Below are 24,914 nucleotides of genomic sequence, written 5' to 3'. Positions count from 1 at the left end.
ACTTAAGGCATATTTTACTTATAACTCTAGAAACATAAGTGGATGGGCTTTTTTATTTTTGTTTTATGTCTGTGTCTGTTTTATGTTTTATGTTTAATGTCTGTCTTGTATTTTGTACTTGTTTTTTTTTCATTAATCTACTTGTATTTTTACATTAATCTACTTGTATTTTTACATTAATCTAAGTTTTTTCTAAGGCTGTACAGCAAATCTTTTGGTGTCTGTGGAAGTTTTTGGTTTTCCAACTCCCACACCTGGGCAGAGGAAAACCTTCCCAAGGTTCTGGGGGCTTGTTCCCAAATTCACCTGGAAAATTTGGAGGATTTCAGGGAGCCCCTTGGGGCCTGGTGACTCAGCAGGGTCTGCAGGGAAGAGAATTCCCAGGATTTGCTGCCCTCACCCTCTGAGTCACGGCCTCCCCAGCAAGCCCTGGCTCTCCGCACAGCTTTGGGATTTTTGGCAGCAGGAATTGTTTTCCTGCAGGACCTGCTGGGGAAATGACATCCAGTGGATCCTTTCCAAAGGAGCGACTCCTGATGTAGGGGAAAATAAAAAAATTTAAAAAAAAAAACAGCAGGATTTCTCCTGGGCTTCAGGATTAATGTGCTCCTTGAGGAGGAGAAGTTGCAGTGCCAAAAAAAGGGCAGGATTCTGCGGGCAGCACGGTCAGAATTTGGGATTTAGTGTGCAAAGTCACATCCTAAGGGAGCGGTGGGAGTTTGGGGATAAACCAGGAGCTCTCCAGGTGGGAATGGGGCTGGGAATGAGGGATGGGAGGGCTGGAGGGGTGTGAGGAGCCTGGGAGCCAGGGATCCAAGGGAGCTGTCAGGGAATTCTCTCTGGATGTTTGTGCCTCGGGCAGATTCCAGATTCCTCCCGGGGTAAAAGGGAGAATCAGAATAAAGTCAGAATATTCCTGATTGCTCTCAGGACTCCAACAGGATGTTCAAGCCCCAAAAAATCAGTTTAGGGGTGAAAAAAGGGGGAGAGCTCATCTGGGAAATGGGAAAGGCTGGAGCAGGTCCTGATAGGAAAAACAGGGATTGCACAGTGAAGGGTAAGGGAGGGCCTAAAAATAATATTTATTTTAAATCTTTCTAATATTTTATAATATATAATATTTATTTTTATTTTTTAAAATTATATTTATCTAAAAACCAGAACTGAGGGGAGATATTTCAGTGTTTGTGTGCACTCCCAGGGAAGGTGTTCGCTGGGGAAAGTGGGAATTGGGGAAATGGGCTGAAAGCAGCCAGAAATGGGACATTCCACCGCAGTGATGTGACAGCGTGATCCCCAGCTCCTTGATCTCCTCTGCTCTCCTTCGTTTGGGTTGTTCTGCCCTGTTCTGTGGGGGTTTTGGGCTGAAATTCCTGAAATAATCAGATTTTCCAGCTCTCTCTTTGCAATCTTCCAAAATATTTCACCCTGGTCCTTCTCCTCCTGCTTGGAGTTAGGAATGAAAGGACTTCATGGACAAGATTATGATGATGGGCTGGGGGTTTATTTTCCTTTTTCCTTTATTTTCCTTTTGTTACAATCACTTATTTTATCTCTCTTAGTTTTCAGCCTTAAAATCTAAACCAGCGTTTTGAATTCTGGTTTTGACTTCTGATTCTTTTATGCTCTGACTGTGCCCAAACAGAACCCTGTGAAAATAGAGGGTTGATTTCAGCCCTCCAATTTTATTCATTCTTTTTGCTGTCAAAATTCAGATTTTTTCCCTTGGAAAGTTGTTGTTTGACTTTCAAATTCAAAATTCAGATTTTTTTTCCTTGGAAATCATTGTTTGGCTTTACCTGTTGTAAGCAATGGAATGTAGGAATTTTCTGCTCTGCCTTTTTCTCCAAATCCCTCAAGCTGGGCTGAGTTTCTGGGGTGTTTAGCTGTCCAGGGGGGGATAAATTTAGGGAGAAGCTTCACTTTCTCCTGCTATTTTTTGAGATGCTGCTCCACTTTCTCCCGGGTTCCTGATGGGGATGGGAAGTGTTTGCCACACTTTGGCTTTACAAATATTTGCAGCGTTCCTGGTGCCCTGTTTTCCTCAAATAGCAGCTGTGGCTGGCTTGGGGAACTCACAGCCCCCAGCTTCACCACCTTATCAAAATATTGGCAATATTTAAATCAGCAGCTGCTACCACCAGGTTTCCCTTGAGGATTTTCCAAGCTGGATCCCTTTGCTGCTCGGGGAAGAGGCTGGGAAATGCATCCCATTGTTTTCTTTGGGGAAAAAAAAGGCTATTCCCATTGTTTTGCTTTAGGGAAAAAAAAAGCTTTTCTCATTGTTTTGCTTTAGGAAAAAAAAGGCTATTCCCATTGTTTTGCTTTAGGGAAAAAAAGGCTTTTCCCATTGCTTTCCTTTGGGATAAAAAGGCTTTTCTTATTTTTAAAGGGGGTGAAGTTGTCTGGAAAATTGATTGTTAATTTTTAGTTTTAAATTATTTTATAATTTTATTTTGTTTTATTAATTTCTTTTGATTTTAAATAACATTATTTTATTTTATTAATTGATTATTAATTATTATTAATTATTCTTCATAGAATCCCAGAATTCCAGGCTGGTTTGGGTTGGGAGGGAGCTGAAATCCCATCCAGTTCCATGAACAGGGACACCTTCCGTGGTCCAGATGAGCTTTAAGCTCTTTTTCCATTCTGGGCTTGTTTTCCAGAGGAAAAGAGAAAATATTCTTTCCCATCTCCTTAGGGATGCTGAATTCCAGGGAAAAACCTGCTGGCCCAAGTGGTGGGAAGGGAGAACATGGATAACCCTGGAGAACCCCCAGCCCCACCCTCCTGTTTCTGATTTCTGTGCCTTTTAAAAAGCACATTCCACATTTAAAAATAATCTCAAAATAAAATCATTTTATTCTGAACCTCGTGGGAATTCCCCCCTCACTGCCCAAAGTTTGCACTCACTCATGAGTGGAAGGAAAGCTCCAAATGGGATCCCCAGAAAGGTTTGGGGGAAGCCTTTGGCACATTCATCCTTTAAGCACTGAATATTGACCTGAGCATTTCTCATAACTGCTCCTTCCTATCCACCTCTGCCAAGTGACCCCACGTAAAAACTGTAACGAACCTCTCCACAAGAAAAATATAGGTAATTACAGGAGAGGGACAAAAATAGCAGCAGCTAATGGGAAAATCTGATTTTCCATTGGGAACATCGGCACAGCTTCGTTTTTTCATGGGCCCCCAACTCCCTGAGGTTAATCTGCCCCCACATCAATTTCAGTTTCTGGAATTGTTTATTTGACTGTAGAAATGGCACAACTTTAATGGTTAAAAACTTGCATTTGAAGCTGAATTTACAGTAGAAGCCCCAAAGCAGTTAAAGATGTGTCCAAAAGAATTGGGGATAAAAGACAAATGTTTTATCAATTTGAGTGATTTATTCTCTGAAGAGTTCCAGGATTTAATCATTGAAAAGATATAACAGAGATATCTAAAATATTATAATTTATATAATATAGGTAATATATAATGTGTGTAATAATTAAAATATTAGTTATAATAATATATGGTGATACATTTCCATGGAGTTTGTTCCCCTGGTTTTGTGGGGTTTATTTCCCTGTTCCTGTGGGGTTTATTTCTTGTTTTTATTGAGTTTATTTCCTATTTCTGTGGCATTTATTTCCCTATTCCTGTGGCGTATATTCCCTGTTTCTCTGGGGTTTATTTTCCTGGTTTTGTGGGGCTTATTGCCCTGCTTCTGTGGAATTCATTTTCCTGTTCCTGTGTGGTTTATTTCCTGTTTCTATGGAGTTTTTTCCTATTTCTGATGAGTTTCTTTCCCTATTTCCATGGAGTTTATTCCCTGTTTCTCTGGGGTTTATTTCTTGCTCCTGTGGAGTTTAATTCCTGCTTTTTGGGAGTTTATTCCCCTGTTTTAACAAAGGAAAAGTGACATTTTCTGGCAATAAAGCAGCAGCAGTGCTCCCAGCACAGCCAGGTTGAAATGCTGAGCCAGGGCTGTGTTTTTCAGCCACAGCCTTTCAACAATAATCACTTTTACCTCTGGTACAAATTGCAGAGATAAAATGGTTGATATTTTAGATCACAGCAATTAAGGCTATGCTAATTTTTTGATTAGGATCTGATTACCTCAAGAGGCCTCTGAACTGCTGTTGCTGTTCATGTTAAATGATTTAATTATTTTTATCCTCTTTTCTCACTGCACCCCCCAAACCCAGCGTGGTGTTTGGTTCACTTTGGTCTGTCAGGGCTTAAGGAGAAATTCTGCCCTTGGGATAAAGCCCTGCTCCAGTTTTGTTCATGGAAACAAAGGCAAAAATTGATTTATTAACTTTGAACTTGACTAAATCTGAACCTCAGAGCAGGGGACCCGGCTCAAGAGTCCAAACACTTTCTAGTGGTTTATAAAAAACCACAGCAAATGAATAAATCTCTCTCAAAAAACCACAATTTCGGTTATATTTAATTTCAATAGCATATTGATATAAGATGGGGCATTTTCCCTGGGCAGATGCACAAAAATCTACCAAGATTGTGTTTATTTTTGTATGAAAATAACTGTTGCTGGCTTTTGGGTTCAATGACCTCAGTCAATGTCTCAAGGATGGAATATATTGAAATTTGCATCAGCGTCAAATTCCTTTTTGCCATCAGACTATCAGTGCAGCTTCATTTTCATCCCACAGAAACCTGGCTGACGTTTTGCCAGCTAAAATCTCATTCTGGGTCTTTCCCCACCTGTTCCAGGTCAATGCACAAACTGACTCAGCTGGAGAGGCTCGATCTGGGCAATAATGAGTTCTCTGAGCTGGTAAGAAATGCTCCGGTTTTTGAGGGCAAACCTGGGGGGTTTGGGTGCTCTGTCCATGGGACATTGAACTTTCACTGCAGCGGCTTTGTGGGATCATGGCCTCGGGCAAGGGACACGTTTCCCTCCGACCCAAACCCGTCTGGGACTCTGCAGTTCCAGCAGATGGCAATTTTGGACTCCCTGGAGAGTTTCTGCCCCTAACTCATCCCCAAAAATCAGAATCAATTTCCCTGAGATTGAAATCTTTGGGGAATTTTCCCTGTTGTCGGCACAGGAAGTGAGAGGTACTGTTCCTTGGGAGCCATGGAAGAACAGGATGAGGGATTGCAGCCCTACAAGGGAAAAATTCCTGCAGCTTTAGTTAAAACTGAGATAATTCCACCTCAAACAAGCCCTGAAATGTCACCTGGTGCTACAAAGCTGTAGCAAAGTCTCCACATCTGTTTTATGGAGCAGCTCCCACCCTGTTCCAGGCTGCTCATTTATTCCATGCAGGAGGAAAGAGAGGATTTAACTCCAATTTTTAATTAAAATCTTCAGCGTGGATAAACAGAGTGAAATTTTCGGAAGAGCTGCTTGGAATTTTAATTGTAGGAATTAAATCCTGCCCGAGTTCAGAGCCTCTCTTCTGAGGGTGGCTTGGGTTTGTGGGGGCTGAAAGGAATTGGACAATATTCCACATATTTCCATGGCAGTCCAGTGATCCCACGAGTGATAGACCAGGAGAGAGGTGATCCCTTCCTCCTGTTAGGGCCAGAACTCCCAAGTTTACTCATTTTTCAGCAAAAACAGAGGAACTGGAATAAAATTCCAGGAGCCAGATGGGCCAAGAGGCCAAGGCACAGTGGGAATGTGCAGGAATGTCTCAGGAAAAGTGGTGCTAGTCTAACTCACACCTGGAAAAAAGGATTAAAAGCACCTGTTTTCATGGATTCTGAACATTGACTTGGGTTTCCATAGAAATTCCCTTTTAGTGGAGGAAGGTGAGTGGGTGGTGTGTGAGAGCCTCATTTCTCTGCTGTCCTGGGGCTGTTGTGACTTTCCCTTGGGGCTGGAGAGCTCTGTGCCCTTCCTGATGGAGCCACGGGCACGGGGCTGCCACGGCCAAAATGAGCTTCTGCTCATTTCTTTTCTGTTCATTTCTTTTCTGTTCATTTCTTTTCTGCCCTGCCCACCCACCCTGCTGGGATCAGGGCTCCCTGGAATGCCACTTTGGCTCCCTGAAGAGCAGCTGTCACCAAGGAAGGGAAGAGGCAGCTCCTGTCACTCCAGGAGCAGCAATTCCCAAAGTTTGGCACCTCCCTGCTTCCTTCTGGGGAGTCAAACCTGGGGGAGGAGGAGGAGCAGCTGTGCCTGGAGCAGGCAGCAGCTCTGCCAGGTTTGGCTCCAGAGGTCCAGGAGCCTGCAGCAAGGATCTGGGAGAAATCCAGGAGGGGAATAGGGAGGGGAGGAAAAGGAAAGAGGATGAAATAGGATGTGACTTCCTCAGGAATTCCTGTGAGCCTTCCACTCTGACTCGATCCCAGGAAGCTTTTCAGTAGGGAGAGGGTGGTCAGACCCTGGGACAGGCTCCTGGGAAGGGACATTTGGGCAATTCCCTGAATAATATCCTTTAAGGTTTGGTCAGACTGAGCTGGTCAGGGAGCTGGACTGGGTGCTCAGTGTAAAACCCTTCCAGCTGGTTCCCTTCTGCTCTGTTCCTATTCCTATTCCTATTCTATTCCTGTTGCTATTCTATTCTGTTCTATTTTATTCTATTCTGTCCTATTCCTATTCCTTTCCTGTCCTATCCCTATTCCCATTCCACTTTCTTCCAACTGTAGCAACCTAAAATGAGAATATTCCCCAAACAGGCCCAAACCAAAGCATTTCTAACACAGACAAATGAGTTTTTAATGGCAGTTTAATACCAACCCATCCACGAGATCTGGATCATGGTGGGCCATAATGTGGAATATTCCGTGGTGCTCCACAATAATGGGAAATTCCATCATCCTGAGAAATCATAATCCCAAGAATTCCCCATCACAGTGCGCTCTGCACAGCCCAGGAACAGGCCTTGAAGAAAGGTGTCTGTTAATGAGAGGGATTGAAAAGCAAATTAAAGTTGAGAGGAGAAATTATGATTATCCATAATGACCTCAGCCCATGAACACTCCAGAGGGATAAAGAAACATTAATCAGCACAGGAACAAATAGTATCAAATGCCCATTAATCAATTCAGGCTGGAAATGAGAAGTGGTTTTAATCATCGAAGGACAGCGGAATTTCAATGGAATTAACAGAGGCAAAATAAATCATCTTTAAAACGCTCACCACTAGTTTTTAATAGGAGCTCATTACGTGGAGATGTGGAAAACAAGGGGTGAGCTCTCCTGTTCATCAGCTTTGTTCTTACCTGCTGAGGCATCAGGAGCTTCTCCCCCATTCCCTGGGCGGGTGGAAAATGAGATTTCCTCTGGGAATGGCAACATTCCAAACCAGACCACGCCGCGTAGCTCCAGGTCTCTCTTGGGGTCTGGAGGTCCATTTGCTTCTGCCTGTGCTGGAATCATTCCAGGGCAGTTGTTCTGCTTCCAAAGGCTGATTTGGAATGGAATTCTTCGTGGAATATTTCATGGAGCGTTTAATACCAGGTTCTGACAGGCTTTGGAAAAAAATCTCCGCAACCTGGGAGGGCAAAGGCAAATTCCAAGTGTTGGTTTGCTGAGGAAAGTGTTTTATGGGAAAGGAAAACACTGCTGAGGAAACCTGGGAATGTTTGTGGCCTGGATTTGTAATTCTGGGATGTCACAGCTGTAAGGAGAGAGGAGTGATCTGGGAAATTGCCTTTTTTAGCTCCTCTCACTGATAGCCCAAAAAGAATAAAACAGATGAAAGTTTGGTTCTTCTCTGCAGGTTTTCTCAGTGCCCATTTTCTCCTGTGCATTCTGACTCCTGGCTGTGCCAGCTGCAGGTGTTAAACCTCCCCAGGACGTGTCCTTTGGGCTCATTTCTTTTGCAAAAGGTTCTTAAATTTTACAAGTTCTGACAAGGAGCAGCAGTGGTTAAATGACACGAAGGGAATGTTCTCTTCTTGTCCTTGAACACCTGGAAGGCTGAGGTGGGGCAGGAAAAACCAGAGGGAAGTGAAGAGGGAAGCTTTATTTTTTTAAGAAAACGTTGATTTTTATTTAAACAAAGACACATTGCTTTACTTAGCTGCCCCTAATTGTTTATTCTTTTCCTCAGCCTGAGGTTCTTGAACAAATCCAGAACCTGAAGGAGTTGTGGATGGACAATAATTCCTTGCAAGTGCTACCTGGGGTATGGACATTTATTCTAGGGAATTATTGGGTGATTTGGTGATTCCCTGTTTGCCTGGCAGGGAACACCTGGGGTGGGTGCAGAGGGTCATTAATTAATTAATTAATTAATTCATATGAAAGTTTTGGGATGGTTCAACACAGAAAAGCTCCACCTGCCTGGTGGAAGGTGGGAATTGGGAATATCCCTCGGATCTGTGTCCAGATGGAGAAGCACCTCAGCTGCATGCCCAGGAATGCCAAATCCCAGCAGATTTAATGAATTTGGAGCACATTAATTAACCGGGGGGGTTAATTCTGTTCCTTTGAGGCTGAGCCCAGCCCGGCCCTGCCACGGGGAGAGCAGCGATCCGAAGGGCGCTGAGATAACTCCAGATCAGCTGATTTGTGTGTTTGTCTCTAATTAACGCTCTAATTAACAGCTCTATCTGCTCAAGTAACTCTGTCTCACGTGCTATTAAGTCTATAGGGAAGTTAAAACAGCTCGTGTACCTGGATGTGTCCAAAAACAGGATCGAGACGGTCGACCTGGACATCTCGGGCTGTGAGGGGCTGGAGGATCTCCTCCTCTCCTCCAACATGCTGCAGCAGCTGCCAGATTCCATAGGTGAGGGAAGGTCTGGGATTCCTCTCCGTTTGATAGATTTTTTTTTAATATTGTTTTAATTTTTAAATTTTTTTTTTATTTTTATTTTTTGAAATACGGGATTTTCTAATCTTGGAGCAAGGCCTGCGATTCAATCCCAAAGGAGGCAGAAAATGGTGTCTGGACAGTCTCATGTCTCATTTTGTAAAGTCAGGAGCAGAATTCCCTGGTTGGAAGGAATTGGTCCACCTGGTTTGCTGTTTTAAGGAAAAGAAGCCAAGAAGGGCAGAATTAATTTCATTTAAATGTAAAAATCAGTCTGAGAGTGAGGATGGGATTGCTGCTCATTCACAGTGGGAAAAGGAAATAAAAAGGAAGTAATTCAAACTATGACATTTTATTTTGACTGTTTTACATTCATGGAATTCCTGGATTATTTAGGATCACATCCCTCTGTCCATTAGGATATGTCCTTTCAGTCCTGAGCCCTTTTCCCTTTCCCTTTGAACAAGGAACTGTAAGATTTCTCAATTTGAAATCAATTTACTCAGATTCCAACATGGATTGCTAACTAATGCTGCTAATTATTGACACTCTTACTGGGTGTCTTCTCCTCCTATTTTCCACCTTGTTCTTCTATATTTCCCCATCAATCCCAGGGTTTTTGTTCCCCCAGACTGGTTTTGAGAGGGCATTTAGCAGGAATAAATCCATTTGGAATGACACTCCCCAAAATCCAGAGCAGAGCTGTTCAGGGTTACACACCATTGCTCGTGGGGTTCCAGGAGATCTCCATGGGAGATGTTTATCCATCATTTCTTCCTGCAGGATTGTTGAAGAGACTGACAACCCTGAAAGTGGATGACAACCAGCTCACCATCCTGCCCAATGCCATTGGAAAGTGAGTCCAAGTTTCATCAGTTTTAATTAAAATACCTTTCCCCTTCTGCTCAAGGAGTGTGGGCTTTCAAATAGAAAATAAGACAAATATACTTTGAATTATGAAAGAATTTCCAGCCCCCAGGTTGTGACACTTAAATCTGGAGTACCACTTTTTATCCTGAGGATTTTTCAGTGCAAGGGGGAAGAAGGTAAAATATATCCAATTTTCCAAGAGGAAAACCAAGGTTTGGGTGTGAATCAATGTGGATGAGCAGAGAAGGGAAAGCAGAAGAATTTGGGGGAAATCCATCTGTTTCCATGGCAACAGCCAGGGCTTGGAGCTCACAAGGATCTGGCTGTGGCCTCACAGGGATGGAGAGTTCCTAAAATATGACAGAAACCTCTGTGGGGAAGCCAGGAGGATTCCAGGGGCTGGGATCACGGGAAGCTCTCTGGTGTGGGGTCTCACATGGCTCTGCCCCCTTCTGCTGAGGGGCTGCAGCTTGGTGCCTTCCAAAATCCTCCAGAATGATCCCATCCCACCCCTGCCAGGGCAGGGACACCTCCCACCACCCCAGGCTGCTCCACGCCCTGGCCCTGGCCTGTTTCAATAAGAATGTTGCTTCTTGTGATGCCATTTGGGACAAATAATCCATATTTGTGACCTGTTCCAGCTGCACACACTGAAAGCCCACGTTGGCTCATCCTTGGAGTGTTTTAGATTTGTGGGATTTTCATGGGGAGCATTAAAAGCTGGTGATGGGAATCACTGAAGGACAAATCTTTGCTCCCCAAATCTCTTTTTCTCCTCCAAGTGAAAGCTCAGAAGACTCCAAATCTCCTGGATGCTGCAAAAAGATGGATTTAAATCCAGCTTCAGCAATTTTGGGACTCGGGTTCTAAAACCCTTTAAACCTTTTTTTTTTTTTTTTAATTGTTGAAGGGAAATTCCCCCTTTTTAACCCAGTATCTCTCAGTGTTTGCCACGGAGCCTTATTTCCATTTCCAAAGGCACAGCCACTGCTCGAAGTGGAATTGCAGAGCAGCTGGGATCACCTGGGCTCTCCACCTTGTGTGGAGCCCCTGGCTGTGCTTTTCCTGTGAGAAATTCCCTCTCCTCTCTCGAGGGCAGAGTGTCCCACGTCACAGGGAACTCAGCTCTCTGACTCATCCCTCTGGATGGGTTCCTCATCCCTCTGGATGGGTTCCTCATCCCTCTGGATGGGTTCCTCATCCCTCTGGATGGGTTCCTCATCCCTCTGGATGGGTTCCTGCCGGGTCTCTTCCTCTGAAATTCCAGTGGTGGAACCCCCCAGAGGCTGCCTGGGCAGTGTGGAGGGGGAGCATTCCCTCTGGGATTGCTCCAGGAGAGCGCTCCGTGCTGTCTCCGTGCTCTGCTGGGCAGTTCCACCCTCATTTTTTGGGATTTCTCTGCAAAGGACCAGCCTGTGGTGGTTCCCAGAGCACACGACATGCCTGGCTTAACCAAACATTCCACACAAAGCCAGGGATTCCCGTGAATTCCCTGGTGCAGCCTAAGGCTGGAGATGTTCCCCGTGGGATCTGGGGGGTGGGAAGGTGCCAGGGGGATTTTGGGACCCCCAGCAGGGCCTGGGGCAGTGTTTGGGGCACGGGTCCAGTCTGTGCCAGAGCAGATCTGTGCTCCCGGGTTTGAGCAGGATCTGGAGTGGAAGAACCAGAGGGAATGGAGCTGGAAGGGCTGAGATCAGTGACTAGGAGCAGGACAGGGAGGGCACAGCTGAAGCTGTGGCTGCCCCGTCCCTGGAAGTGCCCCAGGCTTCCCAGGGGAGCAGTTACAGGGAGTTCTGGGGGTTCCCTGGGAGGAACAGCAATCCCTGCTTTCATCTGGCATCAAACCTGAAAGATCTTTTCAATTAAGAAACTGAAATAAAGGTGAATTAGATACAGAATGAAGACCCAAACCTGCAAATTGTGAATCCTACAGAAGAAGGTCTGTGGAAGGTGTGGTCAGGGCTAAACTTGTTAATAGATCCTCCAAAATATTTGGGAAAAAACAGAGAATCCACTGACAAGTCCCTAAGGCAGTGGACAAGGAGATGGGAAATTTTAGGAATAAATGATTGGCTGTTATTTAACCTTACTCTGATTAAAGTTCTTGAGAGTAAGAGGTGGAAGGTGAGGAGCAAAGCAGGCAGGGGAGCTGGCTGGTGGCACTTGTGGTGCTCACACAGCTTTCACTCGAAGGATTTTAATTTGCAGTCTCATTTTAGAAGATTAGGAAATATTTCTTCAGAATACTTTGATGTATGTCTATAACCTGTGTATTTAATATGCATATTTGTATATCTCACTCTGCAATGTGCAGTACACCCACACATTCCCATTGGAATATATTCCCAGTCCCCCTCAGTGGTGTCTGGTGACCCAGATCCCAGACCTTCAACCCTTAAACCTGTCACTTGGGCTAACAAACATTAAATTCTTGGTGGCCCTGATCTCTGTCTGAAGTCCTTGGAATCCATGTTCTTCAATATCCTCAATATCCCAGAAAATCTGAATGGTAGCGTGGGCAAACCAAGCAGCCAAATCCCATTGTTATAGCCTCCTGCCAGGGAAACCACGGAGTGATTTGGGTTGGGATGGACCTCAAAGCCCGTCCAGGGCCACCAGGGACACCTTCCACTGTCCCAGGGTGCTCCAGCCTGGCCTGGGACACTGCCAGGGATCCAGGGCAGCCCCAGCAGACCCCCCCTGGGTGTTCCCTCTCTGGAGCTGGTGAGGCTCCCAGAGCTTTGGGGCTGTTAATCTGGTGATGCAGACCCTGCAGGGCCACTAACGAGGGGTTTCCCATTCCAGCCTGTCCCTGCTGGAGGAATTTGACTGCAGCTGCAACGAGCTGGAGTCGCTGCCCTCCACCATCGGGTACCTGCACAACCTGCGCACCCTGGCCGTGGACGAGAACTTCCTGCCGGAGCTGCCCAGAGAGGTGAGAGCTGCTCCCTGCCCCTTCCAGGCTGGGATGGCCTGGGGGGCCAGCATCCTATCCCTGGGATGTCCTATGGGAGCCAGCATCGCCTCCCTGGGATGGCCTGGGGAGCCAGCATCCCATCCCATTCCTGAGATGTCCCATGGGAGCCAGAATCCCATTTTCCCATTATCCCATCCCATCCCTGCCCTGGGATGTCCCCTGGGATCCAGAATCCCATCCCATTATCCCATCCCACTATCCCATCCCATCCCACTATCCCATCCCATCCCATTATCCCATCATCCCAATCCCATCATCCCATCCATCCCATCCCATCCGAATCCCATTACCCCATCATCCCAATCCCATCATCCCATCCCATCCCATCCCATCCCATCCATCCCATCCCAATCCCATTACCCTATCATCCCAATCCCATAATCCCAATCCCATCATCCCATCCCATCCCATCCCATCATCCAATCCCATCCCAATCCCATTATCCCATCCCATTATCCCATCCCAATCCCATTACCCCATCCCATTATCCCATCCCTGTGAGGAACCCCAGGTGTTCCCTGAGGTTCCTGCCAGCAGGAAAATGTCATTTTCTGGTTAAATTTTGGATTTCCTGCCTTTCGTGGCTTTCAGTAAAACCCAATTTAGCCACCCCCGGACACAAAAAGTGATAATAACCATTCCCAAGTTTGGGGTTCCACCATTTGGGCTTTTCCCTTCCCGCAGATTGGGAGCTGTAAGAACGTGACTGTGATGTCCCTGCGCTCCAACAAACTGGAATTTCTGCCTGATGAGATTGGCCAGATGCAGAAGCTGAGGGTGTTAAATCTGAGTGATAACAGGTACAGTTCACCGCACTTTTTTTAGCCAATTAAAAATTTTTTTTTTTCTAATTTGAATTTTTCCTTTGAGGTCTTTATAAAGATACATTTCTCTAAAATATGTTTTAAAATTAAAAAAATATTTAGAATTCTAGTTTTAAAAGAGTATTGCTATCATTTAATTTATTTAAGCTATAAGAATCTTGGGGTTTTTTTCTTAATCTTTGTGGTTTGGTCTCAGCTCCTTTGACATCCAGAGGAAAACTTCAAGAAAACTGAGTGAGGCCAAAATCTGAATCTTGGTGTGTTTTAATAGCTTCAAACACATTTCTTTCTTTTATCTCCTGCTGTTTCCATAAAAAACAAAAAATATATTTTCTATAGGTTTGTAATATTTATGATTAAAAAGCTGATACCCAGGGAACCAGGAAACAGGAATTATCCTGCATCCACTGAAATCCAAGGAATATTTTTCATTTCCTCCAGCAGAGTTTTTTATTGTCAAACCCCAGATTCGTTTGTCCTTATGCACAGGACTGTGCTTAGATGAGAAACAGAATGCTTCAGATGAGCTGTTCTTGATCCCTGCCCTGGGCTGCCAAGGCACATGGGAAACCTGAATTTCCTTGGGGTTCATCCGTGTGGATGTGCTCTCCCTTTGAGAGACCCCTTCCAGTCCAGTCCTGATTTTGTGTTCTGTTCAGTGGGAATCACTTCTGTGGGATGCAGGGGCTGAGTCTGGCACAAAAGGGCTTTTCCTCCTGGTTTTCCCAAATCTCATCTAGGATTTGGTTCTTCCAGTGCTCCTGTGGTCACTCCCAAAATCTGGGAGAGCCTCAGTCCATGGCTGGGCCAGGCCACGGGCTGGGAAAGAGCAGGGCTAGGTGGGGAATGGGGAAGGAATTCTTGGATGTGAGGGTGGGGAGGCCCTGGAATGGAATTCCCAGATCCCTGGGCAGGCTGGAGCAGCCTGGATCATGGAAGGTGTCGATGGGATGGGATGGGATGGGATGGGATGGGATGGGATGGGATGGGATGGGATGGGATGGGATGGGATGGGATGGGATGGGATGGGATTTGGGGTCTCTCCCAACCCAACCCACCCTGGATTCCATGATTCTATAAAAACAGCCAGGTGGGAAGGAGTTATGGCAAAACCTTCAATGAAGATTCCACAAATATCCTGCCATCCATTCCCATTCCCACTCCCAGATCCCTTTCAGGAAATTGTGTTTAAATGTCTCATTAAAATGCTGGGGTGTTTTTTTCCCCTGCTCCATTTGATTTTGTCATTTAGGTTCACTATGAATATTGATCTTATTTCAATCTTTAGTCTGACATTCCGACAAAAATGAATTTTCCATCATCCTGGAATATTTCTGTTCCAAACCTCCAGTGTCCAATAAAGAGAGCTCAGTGAGTGACTCTGAGGTTCCTCTAAAGCTCCCTGGGACCAAGATTTTTTTCTTTTTTCTGTCTTATATGTGTAATTTTATTACACTATAACCAAATGAAAATATCAGTCTCTCCTCAGTGCCAAAGGATGTGGTGTCAGCAGTTCTACTTTCCAAACAGAGCTATTAATGTGGAATATTAATCAGATTAATAATAATAGGAACAATAGGAATTACAATCACAGGAGCATGGATAAAATATTGCATTTTAGTAAAACTGATTTTGAAAGCAGTGAAATTTTAGCTATTTCAGTGTGACAAACATGCTGCATACAAATCTTCAAATAAATTACTTTGGAAACGAAGGATTCACCTTGTCCCAATATTCTCCTTTACAGGCTGAAGAATTTGCCCTTCACTTTTACCAAACTCAAAGAACTGGCAGCCTTGTGGCTTTCTGACAACCAGGTAATGCCTTTCAGTATTCCCATTTTCCTTAGGAAAGGGGCTGTCAGTGAACCCTGTCACTCAATACAAGATTTAGAAGAATTTTGGAAGGGTTTGCTCCCAGCCCAGCTGGAGATTTCCATATCCAGCCATAAATCCTGCTGGGTGTCATTTTTACCATGGAAAAATCACTTTTTCAGGATTTATTTTACCAGGATCAGCTTCTGCCTCCTTACCAAAGTAGTAAATAAAGGGCAAAAGTAGCACGGGAGTATTTTTTGAAGTAGAAATTCAAGATGTTCGTTCCCAAACTCGTTATTATCCTGTTCCCACCCTTTGCTCCATCTGCTCCTCTCTCCTTGGCTTCCTCTTCCCTTTTCCCACCCATTCTCCCATCCCTGCACATTTTAAACTCCACTGCAGTCAGGCAGAGTTCAAACAAGTCAAAGCTGCACGAGGACTCTGGGTCTTGCTTTGGAGAAAACTCATTTCTGTGCCTTTGAAATCTGAGGGGGCCTTTTTGTCGTTCCAGGACTCTGGTTTATAGCAGATATTCTTTGGGATTCTATTTTAAACCAAATTATGCAACAGGAACCCTGAGAAATGCAATGGTTCCAGCGGCAGCTGAGCCCTAAAATAAGTCTGAAATGTACGTTTAGTTTTAGAGCCGAGCCAAAAATGTGAAAGCTGAAAGGGAGGGGTAATAGAAAATTATGATTAAATTTTAATGTGTTAAATGAGGATTCTTGGGGGTTTTGCATCTAAAAATTTGCATTTTAAAAAATAACATTGCCTGGCTGTGCAGCCCAGGCACAGAACACCCCCAGCCCTTTAAATATGCGACATTTTCCAGCATTTTGACTTTCCTGTGGCACAGCAAGGATTGATTTCCACTCTCTGGGCTGTGACAGTCACTCCTGGAGTGGAGTGACTTTAGGTAGAGCAAAGCAGTGCTCAAACATCCCCAGCTGCAGTGAAACCCAGGGAATGCTCCTTGGGGATTCTGCTGTGCCCTGCACCAGCTTTACTCCCAGGTGAACTGCCAGCCACCAGGAATTTACTCCTCATCGTTAATTAACTCTTCGTTAGGCCTGGCTTAAAACGCATGCCAGGGGGTGTTTAAGAGTGCAGTGCCAAGTCTGCTCCCTGACCCTTTCCCCTTGGGGCAGCAGGCAGGACTCCCCCTGTCCCGTTCTGCTGGGAATGCCAGGAGCTGCAGGGAAGGCACAGCAGGCTCTGCTCGCCTGCAGCCACGGGGAGCTGAGTTCCTGCAGAGCTGCAGCCAGCCCGCTGCTCCCTGAGCAGGGCGAGCTGCAGCTGCCAGCAGCTAATGCATGTGTCCCGTTCTGGTGGTGGTGTCATTGTTGTTATTGTTGTTGTTGTTGTTGTTATTATTATTATTATTGTTGTTGTTGTTGTTATTGTTATTATCATTATTATTATCATCATCATTATCATTATCATTATCGTTATCATTATTATTATTTATTATGTTGTTATTATTCCATTATTATTGGTATTGGTATTATTGTTGTTATTATTATTATCATTGTCCTGTTGTTCTTCTTCTTATTATTATCATCATCATTATTCCATTATTATTATTGTTGTTATTATTGTTATTATTGTCATTATTATCTTAACTATCCCATTATTATTGTTGTTGTTATTGTTTTATTGTTATTATGTTATTTTTGTTGTTGTTATTATCCGGTTGTTGTTGTTATTATTATTGTTGCTATTATTGTTAATATTGTTGTTGTTTTTACTGTTATTGTTGTTATTGTTATTGTTGTTGTTATTGTTATTATTGTTATTACTGGTTTTTTATTATCCCATTATTGTTATTATTGTTGTTGTTATTGTCGTTATTGTCGTTATTGATGTTGTTGTTTTTGTTGTTTTTGTTGTTTTTGTCGTTATTGTCGTTATTCATGTTATTGATGTTATTGATGTTACTGTTGTTATTGATGTTATTGATATTATTGATATTATTGATGTTATTGTCGTTATTGATGTTGTTATTGTTGTTATCGATATTATTGATATTATTGTCGTTATTGTCGTTATTGATATTATTGATATTATTATCGTTATTGTTGTTATTGATGTTACTGTTATTGATGTTATTGATATTATTGATATTATTGTCGTTATTGATGTTACTGTTGTTATTGATGTTATTGCCGTTATTGCCGTCCCTGCCGTTCTCATGCCTGTGCTCCCACCCTGCAGTCCAAGGCGCTGATCCCGCTGCAGACGGAGGCGCACCCCGAGACCAAGCAGCGAGTGCTCACCAACTACATGTTCCCGCAGCAGCCGCGCAGCGACGAAGGTACAGCCCTGTGCTCCTGCTGCACGACGCGCCCGGCGCGGGACAGCCCTGCGCGGGTCAGCCCCGGCGTGCCCAGGCTGCCAGGCTGGCCTTCTGATGGGCATCTCTGATTGACACTGCCACACTGGCATCTCTGAGTGACACTGCCACACTGGCATCTCTGAGTGACACTGCCACACTGACGTCTCTGACTGACACTGCCACACTGGCGTCTCTGATTGACATCTCTGAGTGACACTGCCACACTGGCGTCTCTGACTGACACTGCCACACTGGCATCTCTGATTGACACTGTCACACTGGCGTCTCTGATTGGCATCTCTGACTGACACTGCCACACTGGCGTCTCTGACTGACACTGCCACACTGGCATCTCTGACTGACACTGCCACACTGGCGTCTCTGACTGACACTGCCACACTGACGTCTCTGACTGACACTGCCACACTGGCGTCTCTGACTGACACTGCCACACTGACGTCTCTGACTGACACTGCCACACTGGTGTCTCTGACTGACACTGCCACACTGACGTCTCTGACTGACACTGCCACACTGGCACCTCTGATTGACATTTCTGACTGACACTGCCACACTGACATCTCTGACTGACACTGCCACACTGACGTCTCTGACTGACACTGTCACACTGGCACCTCTGATTGACATTTCTGACTGACACTGCCACACTGACATTTCTGACTGACACTGCCACACTGGCGTCTCTGACTGACACTGCCACACTGGCACCTCTGATTGACATTTCTGACTGACACTGCCACACTGACATCTCTGACTGACACTGCCACACTGGCGTCTCTGATGGGCATCTCTGATTGACACTGCCACACTGGCGTCTCTGATGGGCGTCTCTGACTGACACTGCCACACTGGCATCTCTGATTGACACTGTCATGCTGACATTTCTGACTGACACCGCCACACTGACATTTCTGATTGACATTTCTGATTGACACTGTCACACTGACATTTATGATTGACATTTCTGATTGACATTGCCACACTGACATTTCTGATGGACACTTTCACACTGGCATTTCTGATTGACACTTTCAGATTTATACTTTCATCCTGACATTTCTGATTGACACTTTCTGATTGACACGGTCACACTGACATTTCTGATGGACACTTTAAGATTTACACTTTCGCACTGACATTTCTGATGGACACTTTCACACTGGCATTTCTGATTGACACTTTCAGATCTACACTGTCACACTGATGTTTCTGATGGACACTTTCACACTGGCATTTCTGATTGACACTTTCAGATTTACACTGCCACACTGACATCATCTGATTTACAATTTCAGTCTGACATTTTCTGATTGACACTTTCAGACTGTTATTTTCTGATTCACAATTTCAGGTTTACACTTTCAGACATAAATCAGATATTTTCTGATTTATGCTTTCAGACTGACATTTTCACATTGACATTTTCTGATTGACACTTTCAGATTTACGTTTTCACATTGACATTTTCAGATTTACAATTTCAGACTGACATTTTCTGATTTACCCTTTCCCCCTGCCATTTCCTGAGCCCCTTTTCCTTTCAGAGAGGCTTTGCAGTGGCACTCTGAGCCCAGCCCTGGGTGTGCAGGAATTGCTGGCTCCGGGCAGGAGCTGGGAATGTCCAGCTCCATGCTGTGGGGGCTCAGGGCTCACAGACTCGGCTGGACTGAGGCTTTGCTCCTCCCACAGCTCCACCAAATTCACATTTTCACTCTGCCCCTCTGCCCCAAGCCCTGCTGGTGCTTCCCACCCCTCTCATCCCGCTTTTACTCACAACCCTGCAGTGGTTTCTCATTCCCCATCGAGTTTCCAATCAATCACCCGGGTGACCAAGCAGGAAAATGCGTTTGGATCGTTCCCACCTCCCTTTCCAATTCCCTGCAGATTTCCAGTCGGACAGTGACAGTTTCAACCCCACTCTCTGGGAGGAGCAGAGGCAGCAGAGGATGACTGTGGCCTTTGAGTTCGAGGACAAGAAGGAGGAGGAGGAGAATCCAGGGAAAGTCAAGGTGAGTACTGCTGGATCTGCTCTGGGATTTGCTTATTGTGGGCAGGGTTCAATATGCAGGCCTTGAATTGAGCTGGGTTTGGGTTTGAAGGTCACATTCCTGCTCTGTCCCAAGGGGAATTGAGACAGAATTGCTGTCCAACTTTATTTACAGGTTATATATATTTACTAATATAATATAATATAATATAATATAATATAATATAATATAATATAATATAATATAATTCGTTTATAATATATTATATTATTCTATTATATATTGTTTTATTATATCTATCTATTCTATTCTATTCTACATAATTACTGTCCAACCACTGCTTTTTCAGGAATATTTGAATCCCACAGGGGATCCCATATTCCTCTCAAAGCAGAAGTCAATGAGGGCTTTGCAGCCTCGTGGAATGTGCAGTGGAGAGGGCATCACCTGTGAAAAATGCAGTTCAAAGCACGAATTTCCTCCCCCCTCCCCAGGGTGAAATTAATGTTCTTGCAGAGTTCTCCATCAATCAGCTGCATTGTCAGGAGGATATTTCCAAACCTGTCAGCCTTTACATGCCATGGAAATCTCTTTTTCTTGAATAATATCAAGGAATTATCCCACACTTCAACTCTGCAGATTTCTAACTGTGGTAGAACACCCAGGGTAAAATGTAGGGTCAGAGATAAAATCATCTGAGGAGATTTAAATCAGATTTTACTTCTCAAAATAGCAGTTCTCTTGTCAATAGCATTTTAACACCCCATTGAAAACTTGGTGGAAATTCTTCATTTTTCTTTCCAATATTTTTCCCAGTTGGGAATTTCTCTCCTGCTCCTGTGCCCAGAGCTAATGGATTCTTCTGCTTTAGTGAAACAGAAAATTAATCCAAAAGCAGCCTTCACCTCACAATAAATAGATTAAAGTGGAATTTTACCCTGGATGAATTGCAGGTTTATGGGTCACGCATGGAAAACAGCATCTGGGAAAGTTTTCTGTTGTTCCACAACTTTTATCAGAATTTTCCCCGGGGGTGACAGGGCTGGAGGTTTCAACATGAGCATTTTTTGCAGTTCCACCAGAGCTTTAAGGGATAAATTTAAACAAATATAAATTCTCAACAGGCAGTAACCAGCACTGCAGCATGTCATAGCAGCAGCAGAAGTTTTCACTTTTCATCTCTCATCAAACTGAACTTTCAGCCAGACAGATGTAAAATAGATTTGATAATTGGGATTGTTCAATAGGTTTTTTTCCATTAAGGATTTTGAGCTCTGAAAATTCTCTCTTCGGGGTCAGGCTGCTTTTGATGTAGCCCTGGAAAGGGATGGCAGGGAATACAGATTTCCTCTGGGATGGGGAATGTGGATCCGAGGGAAAGGTCTGCATCCCACTGCTGTCCCCACCAGAGCTGCAGCAGCTTGGCTGTTTGCTATGAACGCCCCCAGGGAGGTGAAACCCTGCTGCAATCCCAGTTTGGGGCTGTCTGTCTGTCCCAGCCTGCAGTCCCTCCTCCCTGCTGGAGCTGCTGAGGATGTGCTCTGTGCCCTGCCCTCAAGGCATGGCCTGAGCTCTGGGAGACACCAAGAGCCTCATTAGGCCGCCCCTGAGCACCACTTCATTCAGCCAGAGCTGAAGCAGAGCGTTTAGTGCTGCCTTCCAGACTTGATCTGTCTTGTTCTGTTGGAATTCTTTATTAAAAGTGACATCCCACTCACAGATTGTAACATTTTCTGTTCCACCCCGTGACATTTATTCTCTCCTGGCTCGGATCTGCATGCCAGCACTTGACACAGTTTTATTTACCAAATCAATCATGCTTTTGCCTCTGAAATATTCCTATGGACAGACCATTTCCAGCTAATTCCAAAACTGTGTTTTTCCTGCTCGTTGGGAATTTAAATCCAGCAGCTCTGGCAGGGAGCTGTTCAAACCAGCTCATCCACACCACCAGGTAGAAGCTGCTGGGTGCTCAACTCCAGATCCTTTATCACCAGCAGGAATTTGAAGTTTCCCAGCCTCATCACCCTGGGAAAGTTGGGAAGTTCAGAGTAGTGGGGTCTGTCAGCCTGTCAGAGCTCAGCCAGGCCTTGGGCACTCCCTGGAGATCTCCTGTGGCAGAAGAGAGCCCCAGACACCCGGCTGGGTGTGAGCACCATCCATCCCCAGGAGCCAGTGGCTCCCAGGGGATCCGAGCTGCTCTCAGCTCCCATCCATAATTCACATCAATGGAGTGCACGAGCGTGGCTGAATTAATTCTGCATTTCCAGCAGGATTGTTTGGGAAGGCGTGGCGGGATGTGTCAGCAAAGTGCAGAGCTACCAACACCCTCCCAGGGGAGAGATGGGCTTGCAGAGATCCCTTCCATCCCTTATTTTATGGCACTGGGATGCATTTGATGCTGGCAATGAGGGAATGAGCAAATTTCAGCCCTGAACTCCCCAGACAGAGCAACCAAACCTCGAGGAGAGCGCCCTCAGCCCAGGACTGCAGCCAGGCTCATTCCACCCTGTATTCCTGCCCCCATCCCTGACTGTACCTCCTCACTCCCTCTGCCCAGGTTGAGATAAACCTCAAGCGCTACCCCACGCCCTACCCCGAGGATCTGAAGAACATGGTGAAGTCTGTGCAGAACCTGGTGAGCAAGCCCAGCCTGGGAGTGCGGCCCGAGAACGCGGCCCCGGCCGCCAGCACCGACCCCACGGGCAAGGACAAGTACGAGCACAAGTGGCCCCCCCTGACCCCCAAGGAGATCTCCGTGGAGGTACTGTCCTGCACCCTTGCTCCTCTCCGGAATTCCAGGCTCTTTTTTAGGGTTTTGGAGCCCCAGAGGGTGTTTTGATCCGCTGGAAGCCTCAGGCCCGAGAGTTCCTTGTTGGTCCTGTAAAGTTTTATGTTTTACAGTTTATAAAAAAGTTTGTGGTTTAGAGTTTATGGTTTATAAACCCAGCTATGTTGAGCTGCTGGGTTGCATTCAGGTTTAGACTGAGCTGCTGAGTTTTGTCCAGTTTTAGACTGAGTTGCTGTTTTTCCCAATGCTGCTGAATTTTTGGGTTGAGATCGCCCCGGATGGGAATTTTGCTGTGGATTTCTCCCAGCACTCTGTTTGCTTTCAAGGATGTGAGGTTGGCATGTGACACGCTGTGCACCATTTCCATCCCATTTGATCTCTTAGGGACTCCTTGGGTCTGGCTGGCCCCGTGTGCCAGGAGGTTCTGCCCTTGGGGCTGCTGCCAGGAGCAGGGACCCAATTAACCCTGGCAGAGTTAATGAAGGCAGCAGGAGGGCTCCTTCCAGGGCAGGGAGCAGCCCTGGATGCTGGGAGCTGCAGAATCCAGCTCTTCCTGGAGTGTTTGCCAAGCACAGGGACAAATTCTACCCCAGGATTAATCCCCAAAAGGTGAATTCCTAAATCCTGCAGTCCTGCTGGAGCTTGGTTCTCTAACCCCACCAAAGCAGGGGAATCCCTTCCCATGGGAAGAGCTCAGAGAGGTCTGCAGGAATGCCAGCATTCCTGAAAGTCTTTGCAAAGCTTTAATGCTGAAAAGAAATAAATGAGGAAAAGCATTTTCCTTCTTTTTCACTCCTTTGTTATCTGAACTTTGTGATAAACTCCTTGTCCTTGAAATGCCCCTGTCTGTGGCCACTCCTGTGGGCAGGAATTGTTCTCCCTCAGATCTCCATGTCTTTGGCACAAATATTACAATATTACACATTCAGCTGTAGCTGCTCTCTCAGTGCTGTTTTATTTGCAGTCAAACATTTTCATTCCTTAAAACAATAACCCCCCAAAGTTTTTTCCTCAAGTTGGCTTCAGAAGACTTCAGCTCTAGGCATGATTTCAATTAGGACTAAAATATTGAAGTTAAATATTTAATTTCAACTAAAACAGTTAAATCACTCATGTTTCCATCTAAATCTGAAATCTTCAATTCCATCATTATTTCTTTTTACTCATTAAATTCTCACTGTGTAAATCTGGTCCTTGAACCAGCTGGTGGCTCAGGCCACGAGTCTTGACATTCTGCTCTTGTTGCTGAATATATAGAGTTTATTTTGTATTATCTATCATTTGAACTTGAGTATTCTCAACAGCTTTCTGTGGATTTTCATTATCCCTACGTGTTTCCACCTGGAATTTGATCCACGTGGCCTGGCAGAGGTTTTAGGTGTTTGGTCTCGTGGCCTCCAGAAATCAGTGGTTTGTTAAAATAATGATAATTTTTTCAATGAAAACAGGAACATGCCAGTGAGCTGAGCCCCAGCAGGGCCCTGGGAGCTGGCAGAGCCAGGGAATGCATCCCCAGGAGGAGGAAAGGCAGTGACACCCCAAACGTGGGGAGACACCCCTGGGGTGGATACAGGGGTCTCACAGAACCCTGCAGGAGGAGCTGAGCTGCTGCAGCCAGAGCCAGGGGTGACTCCTGAGTGCCACCAAATAATGGCAGTGCAGTCCCTCCCTCCTTCTCCCCACAGCAGAGCTGGCAGCTCCCCCCGTTCCCACGTGCCAGCCGAGGTGAGATTTCAGCTCCTGAGCTGTAATGGGGGAACTTTTCCAGATTTTCATTTCCCCGGGATGGACAAGAGTGGCAGCACAACTGTTCCAGCAGCTGAAGGAAGGGAAAGGGATGATCTTGTCCTTCCCAGGCGTTAGGAGGGGTTTGCAGCTCTGATCAGGGTGGTGCAGATACATTTCCCTCTCCTTGGCTTCCTGCAGCAGGATAAAGCACTCGGGAAGTGTAGGCAGAGTGTGAATGGATTTGTGAACAATATTGGCCTGATTTCAGTTGTAACCCATTAAATAAAACATAATGAAGCTCCATTTGCTTTGCAGATAATTAGCAGACAAACTCCAGCCTCGAGTTAAAGTGCACTTTGAAATTGCAGGTGTGTTGTGATGTAGCTAAAGGCTGAAGGCAGTTTCTGATCCCAGGTAATTGAATTTCAGGTGCACTGCTCACTTTTCATCCTCAGATAAGCTGGTTTCGGATCTCTTTTGGCTTTTCCTGCAATTAATTTGCACGTGTCTCTTCAGAAACTGTTTCTAAATAATGAAAGGGAGCATCTGGAATGAGGAGCTGCATGTCAAATCCACTGTACATCCTTCACCTCCATTCACAATAAGCAAACAATGTCGTGATTAATCATCAATTAAAACAAACCTCTTCATCATTCTAATTCTTTCTGGAAGATGTGAGTTTTGGCCAAAGAGGAGTCTGGGATTATTCAGGGGGTTGTGCTGCCTTTCCATGAGAAACAATGAGGAATATCAAGATCAGCAAGTCAGGTCTTTACAGTTCCTGTTCTTGATGGGTTTGCATTAGAATATCCCACATTTCCTCTGCCCCATCCCTTC

General features: G+C 45.2%; 1 protein-coding gene across 6 annotated transcripts in view; it reads left to right on the top strand.

The window, feature by feature from the left end:
• The window catches only part of LRRC7 (leucine rich repeat containing 7), a 98,635-nt gene that overhangs the window by 52,181 nt on the left and 21,540 nt on the right, over positions 1 to 24,914 (top strand). For 4 of the 6 annotated variants that reach the window (XM_064429206.1, XM_064429208.1, XM_064429204.1 and 1 more), the window contains exons 7-16: positions 4,726 to 4,789; positions 8,022 to 8,096; positions 8,558 to 8,702; positions 9,510 to 9,582; positions 12,402 to 12,531; positions 13,258 to 13,373; positions 15,145 to 15,214; positions 17,429 to 17,528; positions 19,455 to 19,579; positions 22,119 to 22,322. In XM_064429206.1, the coding sequence (XP_064285276.1) occupies positions 4,726 to 4,789; positions 8,022 to 8,096; positions 8,558 to 8,702; positions 9,510 to 9,582; positions 12,402 to 12,531; positions 13,258 to 13,373; positions 15,145 to 15,214; positions 17,429 to 17,528; positions 19,455 to 19,579; positions 22,119 to 22,322 (1,102 nt within the window). Of the gene's footprint in view, positions 1 to 4,725; positions 4,790 to 8,021; positions 8,097 to 8,557; positions 8,704 to 9,509; positions 9,583 to 12,401; positions 12,532 to 13,257; positions 13,374 to 15,144; positions 15,215 to 17,428; positions 17,529 to 19,454; positions 19,580 to 22,118; positions 22,323 to 24,914 lie in introns of those variants that run through there. The other 2 variants (XM_064429209.1, XM_064429210.1) reach the window with 2 other exon arrangements.

This window comes from Passer domesticus, chromosome 7, assembly GCF_036417665.1.
Source record: "Passer domesticus isolate bPasDom1 chromosome 7, bPasDom1.hap1, whole genome shotgun sequence".
Taxonomy (NCBI): Eukaryota; Metazoa; Chordata; class Aves; order Passeriformes; family Passeridae; genus Passer; species Passer domesticus.
Note: the sequence above shows the minus strand (reverse complement) of the source record. Positions and strands in the feature narration are given on the sequence as shown.